The sequence below is a fragment of the Pongo abelii genome, chromosome 18, assembly GCF_028885655.2.
Source record: "Pongo abelii isolate AG06213 chromosome 18, NHGRI_mPonAbe1-v2.0_pri, whole genome shotgun sequence".
NCBI lineage: Eukaryota > Metazoa > Chordata > Mammalia > Primates > Hominidae > Pongo > Pongo abelii.
Genome location: NC_072003.2, coordinates 66910937 through 66926741, shown reverse-complemented (window position 1 = coordinate 66926741; position 15805 = coordinate 66910937). Strand labels below are relative to the sequence as shown.

General features: G+C 59.1%; 2 protein-coding genes across 3 annotated transcripts in view; one reads left to right on the top strand and one right to left on the bottom strand.

Annotated features, from left to right (window-relative positions):
• ATP6V0D1 (ATPase H+ transporting V0 subunit d1) overlaps window positions 1–7504 on the top strand; it is a 42767-nt gene extending 35263 nt beyond the window's left edge. The window contains 6 exon segments of one of the 2 annotated variants that reach the window (NM_001133069.1): window positions 803–981; window positions 2331–2410; window positions 6175–6252; window positions 6379–6555; window positions 6656–6733; window positions 6837–7498. In NM_001133069.1, the coding sequence (NP_001126541.1) occupies window positions 803–981; window positions 2331–2410; window positions 6175–6252; window positions 6379–6555; window positions 6656–6733; window positions 6837–6998 (754 nt within the window). In that variant the 3' untranslated portion in view covers window positions 6999–7498. 2 annotated transcript variants of the gene reach the window in all.
• A 471-nt stretch (window positions 7505–7975) lies between these two features.
• Window positions 7976–14466, bottom strand: HSD11B2 (hydroxysteroid 11-beta dehydrogenase 2). The gene is made up of 5 exons (XM_024233232.3): window positions 14061–14466; window positions 9692–9904; window positions 9390–9575; window positions 9147–9284; window positions 7976–8945 (listed from the first exon to the last, which is right to left on the bottom strand). The coding sequence occupies exons 1-5, from the start codon at window positions 14323–14325 to the stop codon at window positions 8530–8532; spliced, it is 1218 nt and encodes a 405-aa protein (XP_024089000.2). The 5' UTR covers window positions 14326–14466; the 3' UTR covers window positions 7976–8529.
• Window positions 14467–15805: the final 1339 nt, after the last annotated feature.

The following is a 15805-nucleotide window of genomic DNA, read 5'->3' as shown; positions in this document are numbered from 1 at the left end:
GGTCTGCCTGACCTGGGCCTTCACTCCAGAGAACCCCCACTGGCTCCTTGCTGGCCTTCCCTGGAGAAGGTTCTCTCCACTCCACTCCACTCCTCAGCCTTTCCTCCTGTCACTCTCTCTGCCTCTTCCTCTTCTGTCCCCACTGGGGGACAGAGTGACCCTAACTGGATGGCGATTCCCCTGCTTACACCCTGCTTATAGATCCCTAGTGCTCAAAACAAAGCCAGGGCCCTCCAGGCCCAGCCTCTGCCCCCCGCCCACTGCAGCCCTGTGCTGCCGGCTGCTGCGCCTTTCTCTCCCTCTGCCAGTCCTGACCGTGCCAGTTCCTCCAATGCATCCGTCACTCAGTGAGTGCCTCCAGGCCTTTGCACATGCTGTTCCCTCTTCCCAGAACACGCTTTCTTCTCCCAGCCCTTTAATTTCCCAGGCTCTCACACTCTTCACCCCCTGGGCTGGGCTGCATGTCTCACCTCCTGTGCCCCGTTCCCGTGTCCTGTTAGAACACTGTTCATGCTGTGGGGTAGTTAACTCATGTCCCAATCCCTCACAGGGCATGAATCCCCTGCCCCCCACTTCGGAGGGGGGCTGTGTCTGTCCTAGGCCTCTGGCAGTGGGGGTGGTCAGAAGCTTGAGAGGAACATGGGGAGGAAGAGGAGACACTGGTGCTTATCTGCAGCACCCATGAGTCAGCACACATTGTTAAGGGGTGATGGCCTGTGCAGGGGGGCGAGGGCATGGTGCTATGCCAGGACTTCCCGGCCCCCACCTTGATGGGTTCCTTGCTATTGCCTGCCCCCTGTAGTTACAGTTACATGATCGACAACGTGATCCTGCTCATCACGGGCACACTGCACCAGCGCTCCATCGCTGAGCTCGTGCCCAAGTGCCACCCACTAGGCAGCTTCGAGCAGATGGAGGCCGTGAACATTGCTCAGACACCTGCTGAGCTCTACAATGCCATTCTGGTGGACACGCCTCTTGGTGAGCCGCTGTGATGGTCATGGGAGGTGGGCAGTGGTGTCAGCATCAGCGCATCAGGGTGGGGTTTGTGGACCCGCTGGGGGGTGACCCTGAGCCAGAAAGTGAGACCTGCCCACTGCTGCTTACCTTTGTTTCCCTTCAACTTCCTCCTCCCATTCTCTCCTCACTTCACCCCTCTTCTGCTCCTGTCCTGTTGCTTTTGCTGGGCCAGGCAGGCTACCCAGGGCCTGACTGGGACTGTCTCACTTTGTGAAGCAGTCTGATTTCCCAGAGTGCGGAGGAGGGCTGAGCTCGTGGAGAAGAGTGAGAGAGAGGCCCAAGTCCGTTGGAGTCCTGAGAGCTCCGACAGACTGTGGCCCGGAGCTGGAGCCTGAGTAGAGCCAGAGTGGCTGCCTGTGAGGCAAGGAGCTAAGCAAACACCACCACTTCCCTCCACCGAGCAGGTCCCCTGGGCCAGGTCAGACAGCGTCCAGCAGGATGCAAGGTCCGTGTCAGAAGCCAGGGAAGGGGAATCAAGAGCTTCCTGCAGAGCCCTGCTTAGGCAGTGCTAGTTCCTGCCTGCTTAGGAGGCTGAAGAGATGGCACTAAGTGTCCTCATAGCCAGAGTCCTGGGCCTGGGGTACCACCTCCAAGAAGCCACCAGGGTTGAACCACAGGGCTGTAAGCTGCACTGGGTTCTGAGCTGAGAGGCCTGAGCCCTACCTGCTAACCTTGTCTGCCGTAGGCTTTCCCAGAAACTGAGCTGGTTCTGGGCTGTTTGTGGCTTCTTCAGTTTCTCCATCTTTAACGAAGAGATAGACCAGTGAGTCTGCAGGCCCTCTTGGGGGATGGGGGTGCTCTATCCTGCTCTGGCCTCTCTTTTCAACCCCACAGTGGCCCCCTGGGTCACTGGTCTGTGCCTACCCTGCTGTTGGACTTGTCCTAAGGAGGAGGCTGGTTTTCCAAATGTGGGCGCCAGGCCTTCCTGGGGGGTGTAGAGAAGTAGGCGTTAGGCCCCGAATCCACAGCTGCCCCTCCAGAAGGGAGGATGTCATGGCCTCTTATGCAAGCCTGTCTTTGGCATGGTCTGAGCTTGGGTCTGCCCCAGCGGTGATTAGATCATGTTATGGCTAGCTGCCTCCTTTATAAATCAATTTTAGGAGCAAGGAGGCAGGAGAAGCTCAGGTCAGTGTACATGGCCTAGAGCATTGCTTCTGCCACTTCCAAGGCAACAGCCCAGGCTGGGGACCCCTCAATACCCAGCCCTGTGGGCCTTGTGGCACGGGCACTCTGTCCCGTGTGGGGAATTTGAACATCAGGATTCTGGCCTAGGCCACCTACCCACCCCTCAAACCATGTTTCCTCCCCAGCGGCTTTTTTCCAGGACTGCATTTCAGAGCAGGACCTTGACGAGATGAACATCGAGATCATCCGCAACACCCTCTACAAGGTAATGCCCCACACAAGCCATGGGGGATTGGCCTGTCGGTGGGTGGGGCTGTGGGAAGTGGTAGGGCGGTGATTTATGTGAGGTGCTGGGACAGGATGCAGCTATGCCAGGCTCCTATCTCAGGGGCTTATCTGCTTATTCTCTGGCTCCCATGCTGGGCACAAGGCTGTGTGGAACAGGTTCTCCATCCCATAGTACCTGTGGCGGGCTCAGATAAAATCAGCAGGAGTGGCTGGTACTCCACCGCTGGCCTGTTACAGCTGGCTCCTGGACAGCCGCTCCCCCAGCATCCAGGAGGGTCACGGGCTACCACCCAGGCCGTGGCCCCTGGAACCGCCCTACCTAAGCTATTGCCAGCAAGGACTGGCACTTGAGCAAAGGCAACAGTGTGCTCACTTATGGTGGGGGGAGGGATCTGGCAAGGCATAGACAGGTCCTCATGTCCCTCGTAGGTTCCCAAGCTTGGAGTCAGTGCCACTTCCCACTGTCCTCATCCCTTGCCCACCTCTTGCCTCCCACCAGGCTGTAGCATAGACTGGGCAACGCCTGGGGATTTCTGGGTCAGCACTACCCTGGCCCAAAGAGATTAAAGAGCCAGGGGACCGGAGAGGAGAGGAAAGTTTAAAAATTAAAAAAAAAAAAAAAAAGCCCGAGACCAGTTAGGTTAGGGGTGTTTGGGATAGACTCTGCTCTGGCTGCAGTGAGGCACTGAGCTATAGCGCCAGGACCCCAGATGGGCTGTAGTCAGGAACATGGATCTGCAGTGGGCATGCCCCAAAGCAGGGCTGAGGATGACCCTGGCCAAGGGACCTGCTGACCTCACCTGTTTATTGGGTGAGTCCTCTCCTGCCCTGGTTGGAGCGAGCTGGCTGACATTCGGCTGCAGCCTGAGCCCAGGCCCGCCAATCTCCCTGCAGGGGCCTGGGCCAGAGCACAGTGAGGGTTGGTGGTAGGGGAAGGGCCTGCCTAGAGGTTGCAGTGGTGTCGGCAAGGGACCAGCACGTGCAGAAGGAAAGCATAGAGCATGGGCCAAGTGGCAGGCAGTTTGCTGTGGAAGGACACATTCCAGATGGACAGGGGAGAAGTCTAGAAGAAAAGGCGGGCATGGGATCAAGTTACCCAGGGCTTTGAATGTAAGGCCAGAAGTTTGAACATAGTCCCGTGGGCAGGGTCAGCCAGTGGAGGTTTCCAACAGAGCAGTCTTCTCAGAAAACCCCTTCTAGCCACAATGTGAAGAGCAGATTAGAGGGCCTGAAACCAGAGGTGGGAAGGTTGTCAGCTTCTTTCATCCTTTGGACTGCGCTAGGAACTGGGAAGGTGTCATTATCCCCATGTGAAAATGGGGAAAACATGGGGAAACCGAAGGCTCAGAGAAGTAGGGTGGGTTGCCTAAAGCCACATAATAAGTCACTGGCAGCGCCAAGGATCACACCTGGCTCAGCTTGTTCGCAAAAGTGAGTGCTCTCACCCACTCCGCTAATAGGGCACAGGCCAGCCAGTTAGCTGAGAGGAGAGAGAGCTTACACACGTGTGTGTTTGTGTGTGTGTGTGTGTGTACGCACGCGCCTAGCTGGCCTGTTGCCGGGTTCCCTGCCCTGAGACAGGGTGAGGGGTGCGGCTGTCCGCCAGCCTCACCCATGCCCTCACCGGGCCTGACTGGTTCTAGCTGGAGTTGCCGGCGAGGGCTGCCCAGGCACTAGCTTGTAAACACGGACCCAATGCTGTGGGCCTTGTGCCAGGACTGCCAGCCTGTCAGGCGATGTCCCAGCCTGGTGACCACAGATGGGAGATTAGGCGGACCCTCAACCACCCAGCAGGTGGGAACAGTAGGCAGCTGGTGCAGCAGCCGTGGATTGGCAGACTCCAGGGGACAGGGCGGGGGTGGGAAGGTGACCTTGGTACCGGGGTTGCTGGGATCTTGCCAGTTTCTTTAGCTGCCCTAGCCTCCAGGGGAGAGTCCCACCAGCCTCCCTGACCCTGGGATCAGCCTCTCCTGGGATTGGTACAGATTGGCTAAGCAATTGGGTGGGTAGCAGGGCATGGAGCTCAAGACCTGGTTGGTTGGTTCCCCCACAAATAGGAAGTGCAGGCCCCACTGGGGCAGGCTGTGGGATTTTTGACATATCCAGCTTGGCTGGCCACAGGGAAGGAGGTGGCTGGGGACAGACCCCTAGAGGGACTGTGAAAGGTACCACCAAGCCATGGGAGGGGTTGGCAGCTGTCTCTGCCACCCATGCCCTCTCATTCCTGGGATCCTCTGTGCTGGGGTCAACCCTCTCTTCCAGGCTTCTTACTTCCTGACCTGTCCTAGATTTTTGTTTCCCATGATCCCAGAGGTCACTCTCAGGCCTTCCCCTGAGTCGGGCTTGCCCAGTGTTGCTGGCCAGGGCAGGCCTGGGCTCACAGACTCCTGGGTCTCATCTCATCTCTCTTGGAGCACCACCCAGCAGAGCCTGTGAGCCCAAGTTGGCTGATGGTTGGTGGAAAGGTCTCCACACCTTGGAGTTCAGACCTCAGTATGAAAAGCTTTCCATGCCATCTAACCCTTGCCTACAATCTGGAAGAATAGTCTCTAGCCTGTGGAGCCAGAGTCTCTGAGCCCATGCCAGCAGATGGGACCAGGGAGGTCTGAGTGGAGGGTGGCCATTACAAGGGAGCTCCCCATGGGGCCTACGGTAAGATTATCCACCCTCCTTGGCATGGAGAGGTGTTGGGAGGAAGCATGGCTGCTTTTGTGAGTGAGCGTTGGGAGGGACCCGGGGCCTGGGCTGACCTCTTCTTTCCTCGTGCCCAGCAGATCCAATTTGCCTGGGCAGGGAGTGCTTGTTCCCGCCGGCAGCCCATGTGCCTGCCATTGTACTGTGCCCAGCTGACGTCCGTGTAGGCAATAACCATCCCTCAGCAGGAACTGGCCTGACAATTTTGTTCCTGCTGTGTGATGCTGAGGGGCTGCCTGGAGGATGGGAGGAGGAGGTGTTCTGTAAGGGAAGGTGGCAGAGAGGGCCGGGGGCACTCAGTCCCTGCCATCCCTGTGGACTTTCAGGCGTGGCCTTTCCTCACCAGCCCACGCACCTGTTTTTTTTTTTTTCTTTTCTGAGACGGAGTGTCTTTCTGTCGCCCAGGCTGGAGTGCAGTGGCATGATCTCAGCTCAATGCAACCTCCACCTCCCAGGTTCAAGCAATTCTCTGCCTCAGTCTCCCGAGTAGCTGGGATTACAGGCACCCGTCACCATACCTGGCTAATTTTTTTGTATTTTTAGTAGAGATGGGGTTTCACCATCTTGACCAGGCTAGTCTTGAACTCCTGACCTCGTGATCCACCCGCCTTGGCCTCCCAGAGTGCTGGGATTACAGGTGTGAGCCACTGCGTCCAGCCACACCTGGTTTTCAGAGGCTGAAGAAGGGGAAGTTTGGAAAGATTTGGGGAAAAGGAAGGCAGAGCAGCAGGGGAAAGTCAGAGGACCCCTGCGAGCCCCGCCTTCTGTGAGATGAGGGGGTGAAGGAGACTGTAGCCTGAAGCAGACAGTTGGGTGGGCCCTGCCCTGGCACTCCTGGGTGGGAGGCTGTGGGCAGCTGCCACTTGGCTGATTCACAGAAGTGTTTCATTGGCTTTGCTGTAAGGGCTGCCCTGGCCCATCCATGGGTGTGCTTGTACCCACCTTGAAAGGGGCCAGGGAGGGGAGGAGGGAGCTGTGAGGGCTTGTGCCTAGCAAGCCCTCCAGAGCCTCCTTGCCTGTGCTGAGCAAGCTCCATGCTCTCTACAGGCCTACCTGGAGTCCTTCTACAAGTTCTGCACTCTATTGGGCGGGACTACGGCCGATGCCATGTGCCCCATCCTGGAGGTGAGTGCCTGCCTGCCCTCCTGCCTGCTGGTGCCCGCTAGCCCTGGCCTGGGGAGGCTCTGCCAACTGACTGGCTACTGCCTCTTTCTTCCTCCCTCTCTCCTTACCTGTGCACTGGCTCCACAGTTTGAAGCAGACCGCCGCGCCTTCATCATCACCATCAATTCTTTCGGCACAGAGCTGTCCAAAGAGGACCGTGCCAAGCTCTTTCCACACTGTGGGCGGCTCTACCCTGAGGGCCTGGCGCAGCTGGCTCGGGCTGACGACTATGAGCAGGTCAAGAACGTGGCCGATTACTACCCGGTGAGTGCCCCGGCTGGCAGGACAGTGGTTGGGTGTGTTGTCACCAAGCACCCCCACCCAGAACCCTCATGCTCGTGCTTCCCCCCACCCCCCTGGCCAGGAGTACAAACTTCTCTTCGAGGGTGCAGGTAGCAACCCTGGAGACAAGACGCTGGAGGACCGATTCTTTGAGCACGAGGTGAGTCTGCAGGGTCTGCTTGTCAGAGGGAGGCCAACCTGGTGGTTTAGACCTGACTCTGTGGCCATGGCCACCTGGACACCACATCTGCCTGTGTCCACAGGTAAAGCTGAACAAGTTGGCCTTCCTGAACCAGTTCCACTTTGGTGTCTTCTATGCCTTTGTGAAGCTCAAGGAACAGGAGTGTCGCAACATCGTGTGGATCGCTGAATGCATCGCCCAGCGCCACCGCGCCAAAATCGACAACTACATCCCTATCTTCTAGCGTCCTGGCCCAAGGCTCTCAATTGCACTCTTTGTATGTGTGTGTGTGTGTGTGTGTGTGTGTGTGTGTGTGTGTGGTCTGTGACAAGCCTGTGGCTCACCTGCCTGTCCGGGGTGTAGTACGCTGTCCTAGCGGCTGCCCAGTTCTCCTGACCCTCTTAGAGACTGTTCTTAGGCCTGAAAAGGGGCTGGGTACCCCCCCCCACCAAGGATGGACCAAGACCCCCTCCAGAGCAAGGAGGCCCCCTCAGCCCTGTGGTTACAGCTGCTGATGTGTCTAAGAAGCATGTGGTCACTTTCATGTTCCTCCCTAACTCCCTAACCTGAGAACCCTGGGGCCTGGGGGCAGTTTGAGCCTCCTCTCCCTTCTGTGGGTCGCTCCCAGAGCCGTGGCCCATGGGAAGGATAAAGTGTGTGTGTCCTTGGGGCCTGGGGGGATGTTGCTCCTCAGCTCCCTCCCTTAGCCCTGCCCCTCTGAGACAATAAAACTGCCCTCTCTAAGCCCAACTGTCTGCTGTCTCGTTTAGGCCCTAGTACCTCCTCATGACCCCTAACTTCCCTCGTGACCCCACCTTGCTAAGCAACCCTGCCTAAGCCTCCACCTCCCTCCCTCAGTCAGCAGCCAAGATTCTTCAGGGTTGGGGAGTCCCAGGAAGATAGCCCCTTCTTCTGCTGGAGGCTCAGATGCATACAGGCCTGGGGAGCTAGGTGTTGGCCCTGGAGGCCCCCCTGGCCTCCCCAGTTGCTTCAAGCAATTGGGATCAGTGTCATTACCCCCATTTCACTATGAGGAAACCCATGGTCTTAAATGATTTGCCCCAGGTCAGTGGAGGAGGGGGAGGTATGAACCACAGAGTCTACCAGGGGAGTCCCAGCCTCCACGCTGAGCCCCAGGAGTTGCCACCCTGTCACACGGCCACACCGTGTCACTCAGCCAGCCAGCCAGCCAGTGACCCCCTCCAAACAGCACCTGCCGCATTTTAGAAGAAATAAAAATTTGTCTTTATTTAAAATGTGGCAATTGGAAAGTACAGTACATGCTTCCCTGTGGCTTGGGGGTGTATAGTTGGGGCCCTAAATCTTGAGCCAGTCAAGAGACACTTGGGATTTAGCCCTCAATTGCAGCACTGAGGCACTGGTGCCGAGAAACAATCCTAAGGGGGTCCCCAACCCACCCAGTCACTCCTTAGTTTGCAGAGGCACTATCTGCAGAGTCCTGTGAAAGGCTGCAGTGAAGTCTTGCATGAGACTCCCCATCCAGTGGAGTTCTCCAAGCTGTAGGGTAGAGCGTTGTGCCAGGAGGGTCTGTTTGGGCTCATGAAGCAGTGGAGAGGCGCAGAGGCTCACTGGGAAACCTTGGCCTCACCGGGCCTGGACTGGGCATCGGCAGTGAGCGTGAAGTGGGAGTGGGATTCTTTAGGCCAGGGTCCAGGACAGACTTGGGGGATCGTAATGCCGGGGGTTTTCGGGGAGGAACCCAGGGCTCACGGAGCCTCCTGTGCTGCAGTGGCTGGGCCATACGTGCACATGGCTCACCGAGCCACTGCTGGCGAAGGGCCGGGGCTCAGGTTTGGGTCCTGGGCTGCGTCCTGTGGTGGGGTGGCACCAGGCTGGCCAGGCTGCAGTGCTCGAGGCAGACAGTGACTGATGAAGAAGGCCTGCAGGAAGCGGCGCCGCAGGCCCTCAGGCAGGTAGTAGTGGATGAAGTACATGAGCCCCAGGCCCTGGCCGGGGTAATAGCGGCGGCGGGGCCGAGCTGCCAGCAGCGCATCTGTGATGGCGTCTACAACTGGGCTGAGGTCGGACATGGCCAGGCGTAGCGAGCGCAGGAACTGCCCATGCAAATGCTCGATGTAGTCCTTGCCGTAGGCCTGCAGCAGCTCTTGAGGCAGGTTGGCCAGCAGCAATTGCTTGCGCTTTTCCCACTGACCCACGTTTCTCACTGACTCTGGGGAAGGAGTGGCAAGGTCAGAGCGGGGTCAGCTAGGAGAGCCAAAGCCAATTAGGACTGTTTAACCCGCGCCAGGTCTCCAGCAAAAACCACACCCCCAACCAAAACCACGACCATTCATCAAACCTGACCTGCCCCCATAAGACCATTCCCAGCCCCACTCCCCACCCCCACCCCACCCCCAGCCCTGATTCCCACCTGTCTTGAAGCAGCCAGGCTGGATGATGCTGACCTTGACCCCCCAGGGAAGGAGTTCACAGCTGAATGTGTCCATAAGTAGCGCCACGGCCGCTTTGGAGGTTCCATAGGCCCCCAAGCACGGATATGGCATGTCCCCTGCGGATGGATTGGGAGTGGGGCAGCTCAGCTTTGGCAAGGGGCTCCCTAAGCCCTCCCCCACCCCAGGGGGCTCCTTTTTGCTCCAGTGGGGTGGGCACTCACCTGCTGGACTGCCCACAGTCACGATGCGGCCCCTTGAGCTGCGCAGCAGGGGCAGGAGGCCCTTGGTCAGTTCGAGCGCGCCAAAGAAGTTCACCTCCATGCAGCTACGGAAAGTGGCCACTGGAGACAGCTCTGCATCAGCAACTACTTCATTGTGGCCTGCGTTGTTGACCAGGCCCCACAGGCCTGGGGTCACAGAGCAGAGGAGGGAAGCCTTAGGTCAGCCCAGCAGCAAACTTCCAGTCCCCGTGTCCTTCCCGCTCCCCTGCCACGCCCTTGCCTGGTGGACATTTGCCACTGACCGGTGCTGGTGGTGTGGGCCTTGGTGAACTCTAGCACGCGGCTAATGTCTCCTGATTTGGTCAGGTCCATCTGCAGCAGCCGTAGGCGAGGGGAGCAGCAGGTACGCAGCTCGATGGCACCGGGGCTGTTCAACTCCAATACGGTGGCCAGCACCGTGAAGCCCATGGAGTCCAGTTTCTTGGCCGTCTCCTTGCCAAAACCAGAGTCACAGCCTGGCCAGGCCAGGGCAGTCAGTGAACTTCCACTGTGGCCCAGCCCAGCCTGAGACCACCCCAGAATCACCAGGGTCTGGATGGGATCCAGGCCCCTGCAAACCCAAGCCACCAGCAGTCAACAACCCTAACTCCTTCCCTAGGCCCATCCCTGGCAGGCTTTGCCCCTCTAGCTGAGCCCTGGCCACTAACTCTGTGACAGCTGCCATCTGCCTGACTCCCCATGGCTACCCTACTAATGTGGCTTACAGAAGAGGAAACCAAGGCCTAGTAATGCTAAGTTGCTTCCCAAATTCACACAGGTCAGGTCTGGGACAGTCCCAGGCCCCAGTGTGGTTCTGCTTTCTTGATTTCAGGCCACAGCTCACAGGCACAGGCACAATATTAGTAGGAGCCTCCCTTTCTTTTTTTTTTGAGACAGGGTCTCGCTCTGTTGCCCAGGCTGGAGTGCAGTGGCATGATCTTGGCTCACTGCAACCTCCCCTCCTGGGCCCAAGCATTCCTTCCTCCTCAGTCTCCTGAGTAGCTGGAACTACAGGCCTGTGTCACCACGCCTGGCTGGTTTTTTTTTTTCTTTCTTTTTTTTTTTTTTTTTTTTGAGACGGAGTCTCGCTCTGTTGCCCAGGCTGGAGTGCAGTGGTGTGATCTCAGCTCACTGCAACCTCTGCCTCTCGGGTTCAAGCGATTCTCCTGCCTCAGCCTCCTGAGTAGCTGAGATTACAGGTGCGCATCACCACGGGCCTGGCTAATTTTTGTATTTTTAGTAGAGACAGGGTTTCACCATGTTGGTCAGGCTGGTCTCTAACTCTTGACCTCGTGATCTGCCTGCCTCGGCCTCCCAAAGTGCTGGGATTACAGGCGTGAGCCACTGCGCCCAGCCTGCCTGGCTGGTTTTTAAATTTTTTTGGAGAGATGGGAGTCTCACTATGTTGCCCAAGCTGGTTTTGAACTCCTGGGCTCAAGTGATCCTCCCACCTTGGCCTCTCAAAGTGCTGGGATTGAAGATGTGAGCCACCACATTCGGCTTCTCTTCCTTTCTGACTGCCCAGGCCTCTCCTTCCTTAATCTGGACTCTGAAGCAGCCCCTTCTGTAGTCCTGTCCCTTCCTGCCCTCTTGAAGCCCTTCTCTACCTAAGCAGCCAAAGAGATCTTTCCAAAAATGACAATATCCCTCTGTGCTGCAAACCTTTCCAAGGCTGCCACAGTCCTCAGAATGAAGCCCAAGCTCCCTGGCTCAGGCCCTGTACAACGTGAGCCCCACCTCCCTTCCCAGCCTCAACACCCTCTACTATTTTTTCAGGCTGGAGGCAAGTTGGAGGCCCATCCCCACTTCACCCAGACCCTTGGAATTCCAATCAGTGGCAACAGGGGTGTTTTCTGAGCCCCAGACTACTTGCCTCCAGGACAGGGACCATGATAGATGAAGAAGAGAACAGACCTACATTTGAATCCTTTCCCACACCCGCCAAGTGTGACCGAGGTCAGTTACCACTCTTGGAGGCTTAATTTCTGTCTTTGGTATGCGGAGAGAAGAACCACCAGGCAGAGCCAGTGTAGGGGTCCAGTGTAGTACTGATAAGCCCCTGCCTCCTTGATTGTTCCCATGCTGATCCTGGCTCCATGGGCAGTCAGTGAGGGAAGGGGAAAGGCCAGTGAGCCGGGAGGCTTTCTGTTCTGCTCCTGCTCCCACCCCTGGCCCTCAACCCTGCCCCCCAACCCCCATCTTCTGGAACAGAAGCTGCAAAGCAGCTCTGTTGCCCTACTCCTGGACCGCTCAGTACGGTCTCCCCATCTCAGCTCCACTCCCTCTACTGAAAACAGCACTGGGCAGGGGTCTTCGAGCTCCTGCTGAGGAGGGGTACTTCCCAGGCAAGTCTGCCTTGGAGAGGGAGGCAAGCATGTGTGTGTGTGTGTGTGTGTGTGTGTGTGTGTGTGTGTGTGTGTGTGTGTGTGTGTGTGTGTGTGTGTGTGTGTGTGTGTGTAGACACACACATGCATATGTGCACTTGTCTGGGTCCCTCTCAGAGCAGACAGGTCCTCCCAAGGGAAACAGATCTCCCAGTTCTGACCTGAGCTGACCACAGGCCTCAGCTCTGTGGTCCCAACAATCACCCACATCTTGCACACCCTCTTGCTCACATGCACACCCTCAGATACTTGTACATACTTCCAACTTGGCTGGATGTTCTCACAACAGGCTCAATCCCTACCACCGATTGGCGCACACATGTGCACATGTGTGCACACAGGCACCTGATCCTCAGCCCAAACCCTGATCCCACAGCTGAGCTCCAGGAGTAGCCTTGGCAAGTGGTTCTCTGGGCATTCTTAGGAGGGAGAGGGGGAGTAGCAGCTCTGCCAGGCCCAAAACACAGTGTTCTTGGCAGGTGGGGCCGAACCTGGTTACCTACTTGTCTTCCAACCGGGTGTTGAGAGACAACCCCCAAGTGTTCGGGCCCTGGGAAACTTGGAGGCTTACTGATGCTTGTACAGGGCAGGTTGGGTGGTCCTCTCTCCCCCAACCCCAGCTTTGCAACCAGAGATCGGGGGAGCCCAAGTTAGAGAAAGCAACCCTCCTCTCACCTCTCTCTCAGGCTCAAGGCCAGAAGCAACAGCAGCAGCACAAAGGCCTGAGGTGAGACCTCAGGAAAGACTACCCAGCTAGGCCACTAGTACCTGCAGATGGCCTGGGTCCTGTTGACGTGGCTCACAAATAAAGAAAGCAGGAAGGGATCTGCCCTGTCCCCAGAGACAGAGCCCACAACCTGGCCCCTACTTCATACCAGGGGTGTCTGTTGATTTTCCTTCCTCAAAGCCCTGAAACTGGGGTCCGCTGAGGCTTCACACTGCTCCTGGAACCTGGGTCCCTCCTGTCCAGCCCAAATGCTTCCCCATCTCTACCATCTTTGCTGGAGCGCAAGGCCCTTGTGCCTCCTTCCCCCCTACTCTGCCTCAGCAGTCTGGCTTCTTACCTGATTCATGGCCCCTCCCAAGGAAACCACCTCATATCCCCTTCTCCCCACCCCCACAGCCAGACTGGCTGTCCCCTACAGAGACCATGTGTACTCCTGCCTTAAGCCTTTGTCCCACATCCTTTCTCTGATCCGAGATCCCTTTCATACTCCACTTATCTCCACTCATCCGCCGAGGCCCCACTCAAGGATTTCCTCCTCCGGAAAATTCTCCCAGCCCCATCTGATCACACAGGGCCCCTAGTAGACCGAGGTCTCTGAGAAGCCAGGTTGCTGGCTGCCCCAGCAGAGGCCCAGTGCAAGGACAAAGCCCGGAGCACCTGTCCAAAGCCGTGGGTGTTGGGGAGAGACCAGGCTGCTCCTCCCCCCATGCAATGGAGTCAGTGCCCCCTGGCCTTTCTCCCCCTCCCCACTTCCAGCCGGGCCTCCAGCACCCCCCTTCCCCTTCTCTCCCTCTGATGACAGATTTATTCCCTGCTCCAGACAAAGGAGCTCAGCTAGGCGGCCACAGGCACCTGAGCCCAGCTCTCCAAGAGCTCCTTCCTGGGCACAGAGGACCAGGAGGGCTTGGGGGTGGGGTGCTGGGTGCAGGCTCTGAACTACTGCCTCAGCAGTTTGGCAGTGGGTGGCTAGACAGAAAGACAGCTGAATGTCCAGCTGCCCCTCATGGTGACCTCAAGCTTTTCTGAACTCCAAGGATCCCAGCCAGTGGGGGATGGGTGGGGTGGGGAAGTTCCCCATCTAAGCTCTTCCCTCTGGCCCCAGGAATGGGAGATGGGTATCTCAGGTGGGGATGTCAGGCAGAGTTCAAGGGGTAACGATCCTCCCTTCTCAAGGCCTCCGAAGTCCCCTGAGACTGCTCTCTTGGGGAAGAGAATGGCATAAACTCTCAAACTCCAGGAGGTTCCCTCTTCTCAGCCACCAGTCAGTTTCCTTCTCGAACCTGCCCACTCCCTGTCTCACTTTCCCTCCAGCACTCCCCGCAGCGGCAGGTAGTGAACCCGGGCTTGGGGAGGTGCCCGGCGCTCCCTACTTGGCTCGCTCCCTGCACCCAGGGGTGGAGAACTCTCCCACTCTTGCGCTGAGGAGCCCGCCTTGGCCGTGCCCATGGGGAGTCAGTCCTGTGAGTGTCCAGTCCCGCCCTCGAGCCTGGAGTCCCCGCGCTCCGCGACCCGCGCACTCACCGGTGATGAGCACCGCGCGAGTGGCCACCGGCAGGCGCTGCGGGCGCGCCAGGCGGGACAACGCGATCCAGCCGGCGGCGGCCAGCACGGCGAGTGCGGCCGGCGGGGGCAGCAGGCGCTGGCACAGCCAGTCGAGCGCGGCCAGCAGCGCCAGCGCCGCCAGCAGCGGGCGGCCCAGACGCAGGTCTGAGCGCAGCAGCTGCAGCAGCGCGCGGGCAGCCACGAGCAGCCAGGCGCCGCCCGACGGCCAAGGCCAGCGCTCCATGGCGGCCCAGCGGGCTGGGGCGGGGCGGGGCGGGGGCCGGGCCGGGAAGCGGGTAGAGAGAGAGTCTGGGCCGGGGCGCGGAGTGCGGGGGTATACCGGCCTGGGGCGCGGGAGGGACACTCGCTTTCCCTGCTAGCCCTCGGGCCGAGCTTATAAAGAGCCCCGGGGGCGGGGGAGAGGGCGGGGAGCGGGAGGGGCGGGGGCGGGGCTTTCCTTCACATCTCTCCCGGCACCCCCCGCAGGGCAGGTGCCCCCCGCCCCCCACCACCGCCCTCGCCCCACCCCCTCGACCAGATTCGATTTGGAAAAAGCCGGAACAAAGTCCCAAAGTTGCTGCGCTCGAGGAGCCGCCTGGCTGCGGGCGGTGCTGGGGAGAGGGCCCGTCGGTCCAGCCCGGGTGCCCGGCCTCAGCTCTCCGCCGCGCCCCCACCCACACGCTCGGGGCCGCCGAGCCGCCGCGCTCAGGTGAGCACATGTCACTCACGCTTGTTCGGGACACCTGAGGACACGCACAACCGGCATCCCGGTGTCCTTTGCTGATCGCACCACCGCGGCCGCCAAGCCTGCAGGAACACCGCGGGGAACCAGCCGGTGCTCACCCGGTCTCCGCTGCCGCTGCTGCTGCCGCCCGCGCCCGTACACGCGCCGCACTCCCACGTGGTCGGCTGCGCCAGGTCCCTGGCGCACACACCCTACGGCGCGCTCACCCCTGAGCAGCTCGCGGCCACAAAACCCGCCTGGAACAGGGGCTGGCGGGGAGCAGGACGACCGCTCCGGGTTCTTGGGGTCTCTGCCCCGTCTTACCCTTTCCTTCCAGGGCTTAACCCTGGGGACGCACAACCCCACTTCCCACCTCACAAATGTATGTGTGTGGGGGTCATTGTGGGGTGGGGTGTCAGAGGAAGCACCTAGGTCTCCCATTACTTATGGCCCACCCCCGCCAACCCCAAGAGCCAGGCCAGAGGGACGTCGGTGAAGGCAGCCTCTAGGACAGGGTGGTCCCTGCCTTGCTCCCCTGAGCCCCCAGGGGGTAAAATAAGTGGTATGAGCGTGGGTGGATTTTTCTGCCTGCATGTGTGAAGGTCTCCATGCTTGTGTGTGGCCCAGTGGCCCCCCACCCTGCCCACCCCCGTGTCTGGCACCCTGTGCCTAGCATCCATGCCAGGGCTCTGCCAGGCACTGGGAGTTGGTGCCAGTACCTGGCTGCAGGCTTGATGCTGAGAGCAGTAGGTGCAGCCCTCGGCAGAGGGGTCCCTGCTTCCCGTGGGCCTCCAGGCCGTGCTCAGTGCCTCATGCCTGCCCTCCCAAGATCCTGGGAGGTTGTGGACTCCCTGTCACACCTCCTAGTCCTGTTGCTCATTCTCTCTTAGGTGCCCAGGCTCTGCCAGGGTTTCAGGGCAATGCATCCTCCAAAGCCCTCTCTGCCACCAGACACAGCCCCCTGGTGAGCCAGGGAAATCTCAGGGGAGGCTGGGAGCCA

Bases quoted from the DNA above. Each gene is read 5' to 3' on its own strand.
- HSD11B2 (XM_024233232.3), bottom strand. From the start codon at position 14,325: ATGGAGCGCTGGCCTTGGCCGTCGGGCGGCGCCTGGCTGCTCGTGGCT. The intron at 9,285-9,389 runs GTGAGTGCCCAC...ATCCATCCGCAG, and splicing joins GACTGTGGGCAGTCCAGCAG to GGGACATGCCATATCCGTGC. The intron at 8,946-9,146 runs GTGGGAATCAGG...CTCCTTCCCCAG, and splicing joins GCCTGGCTGCTTCAAGACAG to AGTCAGTGAGAAACGTGGGT.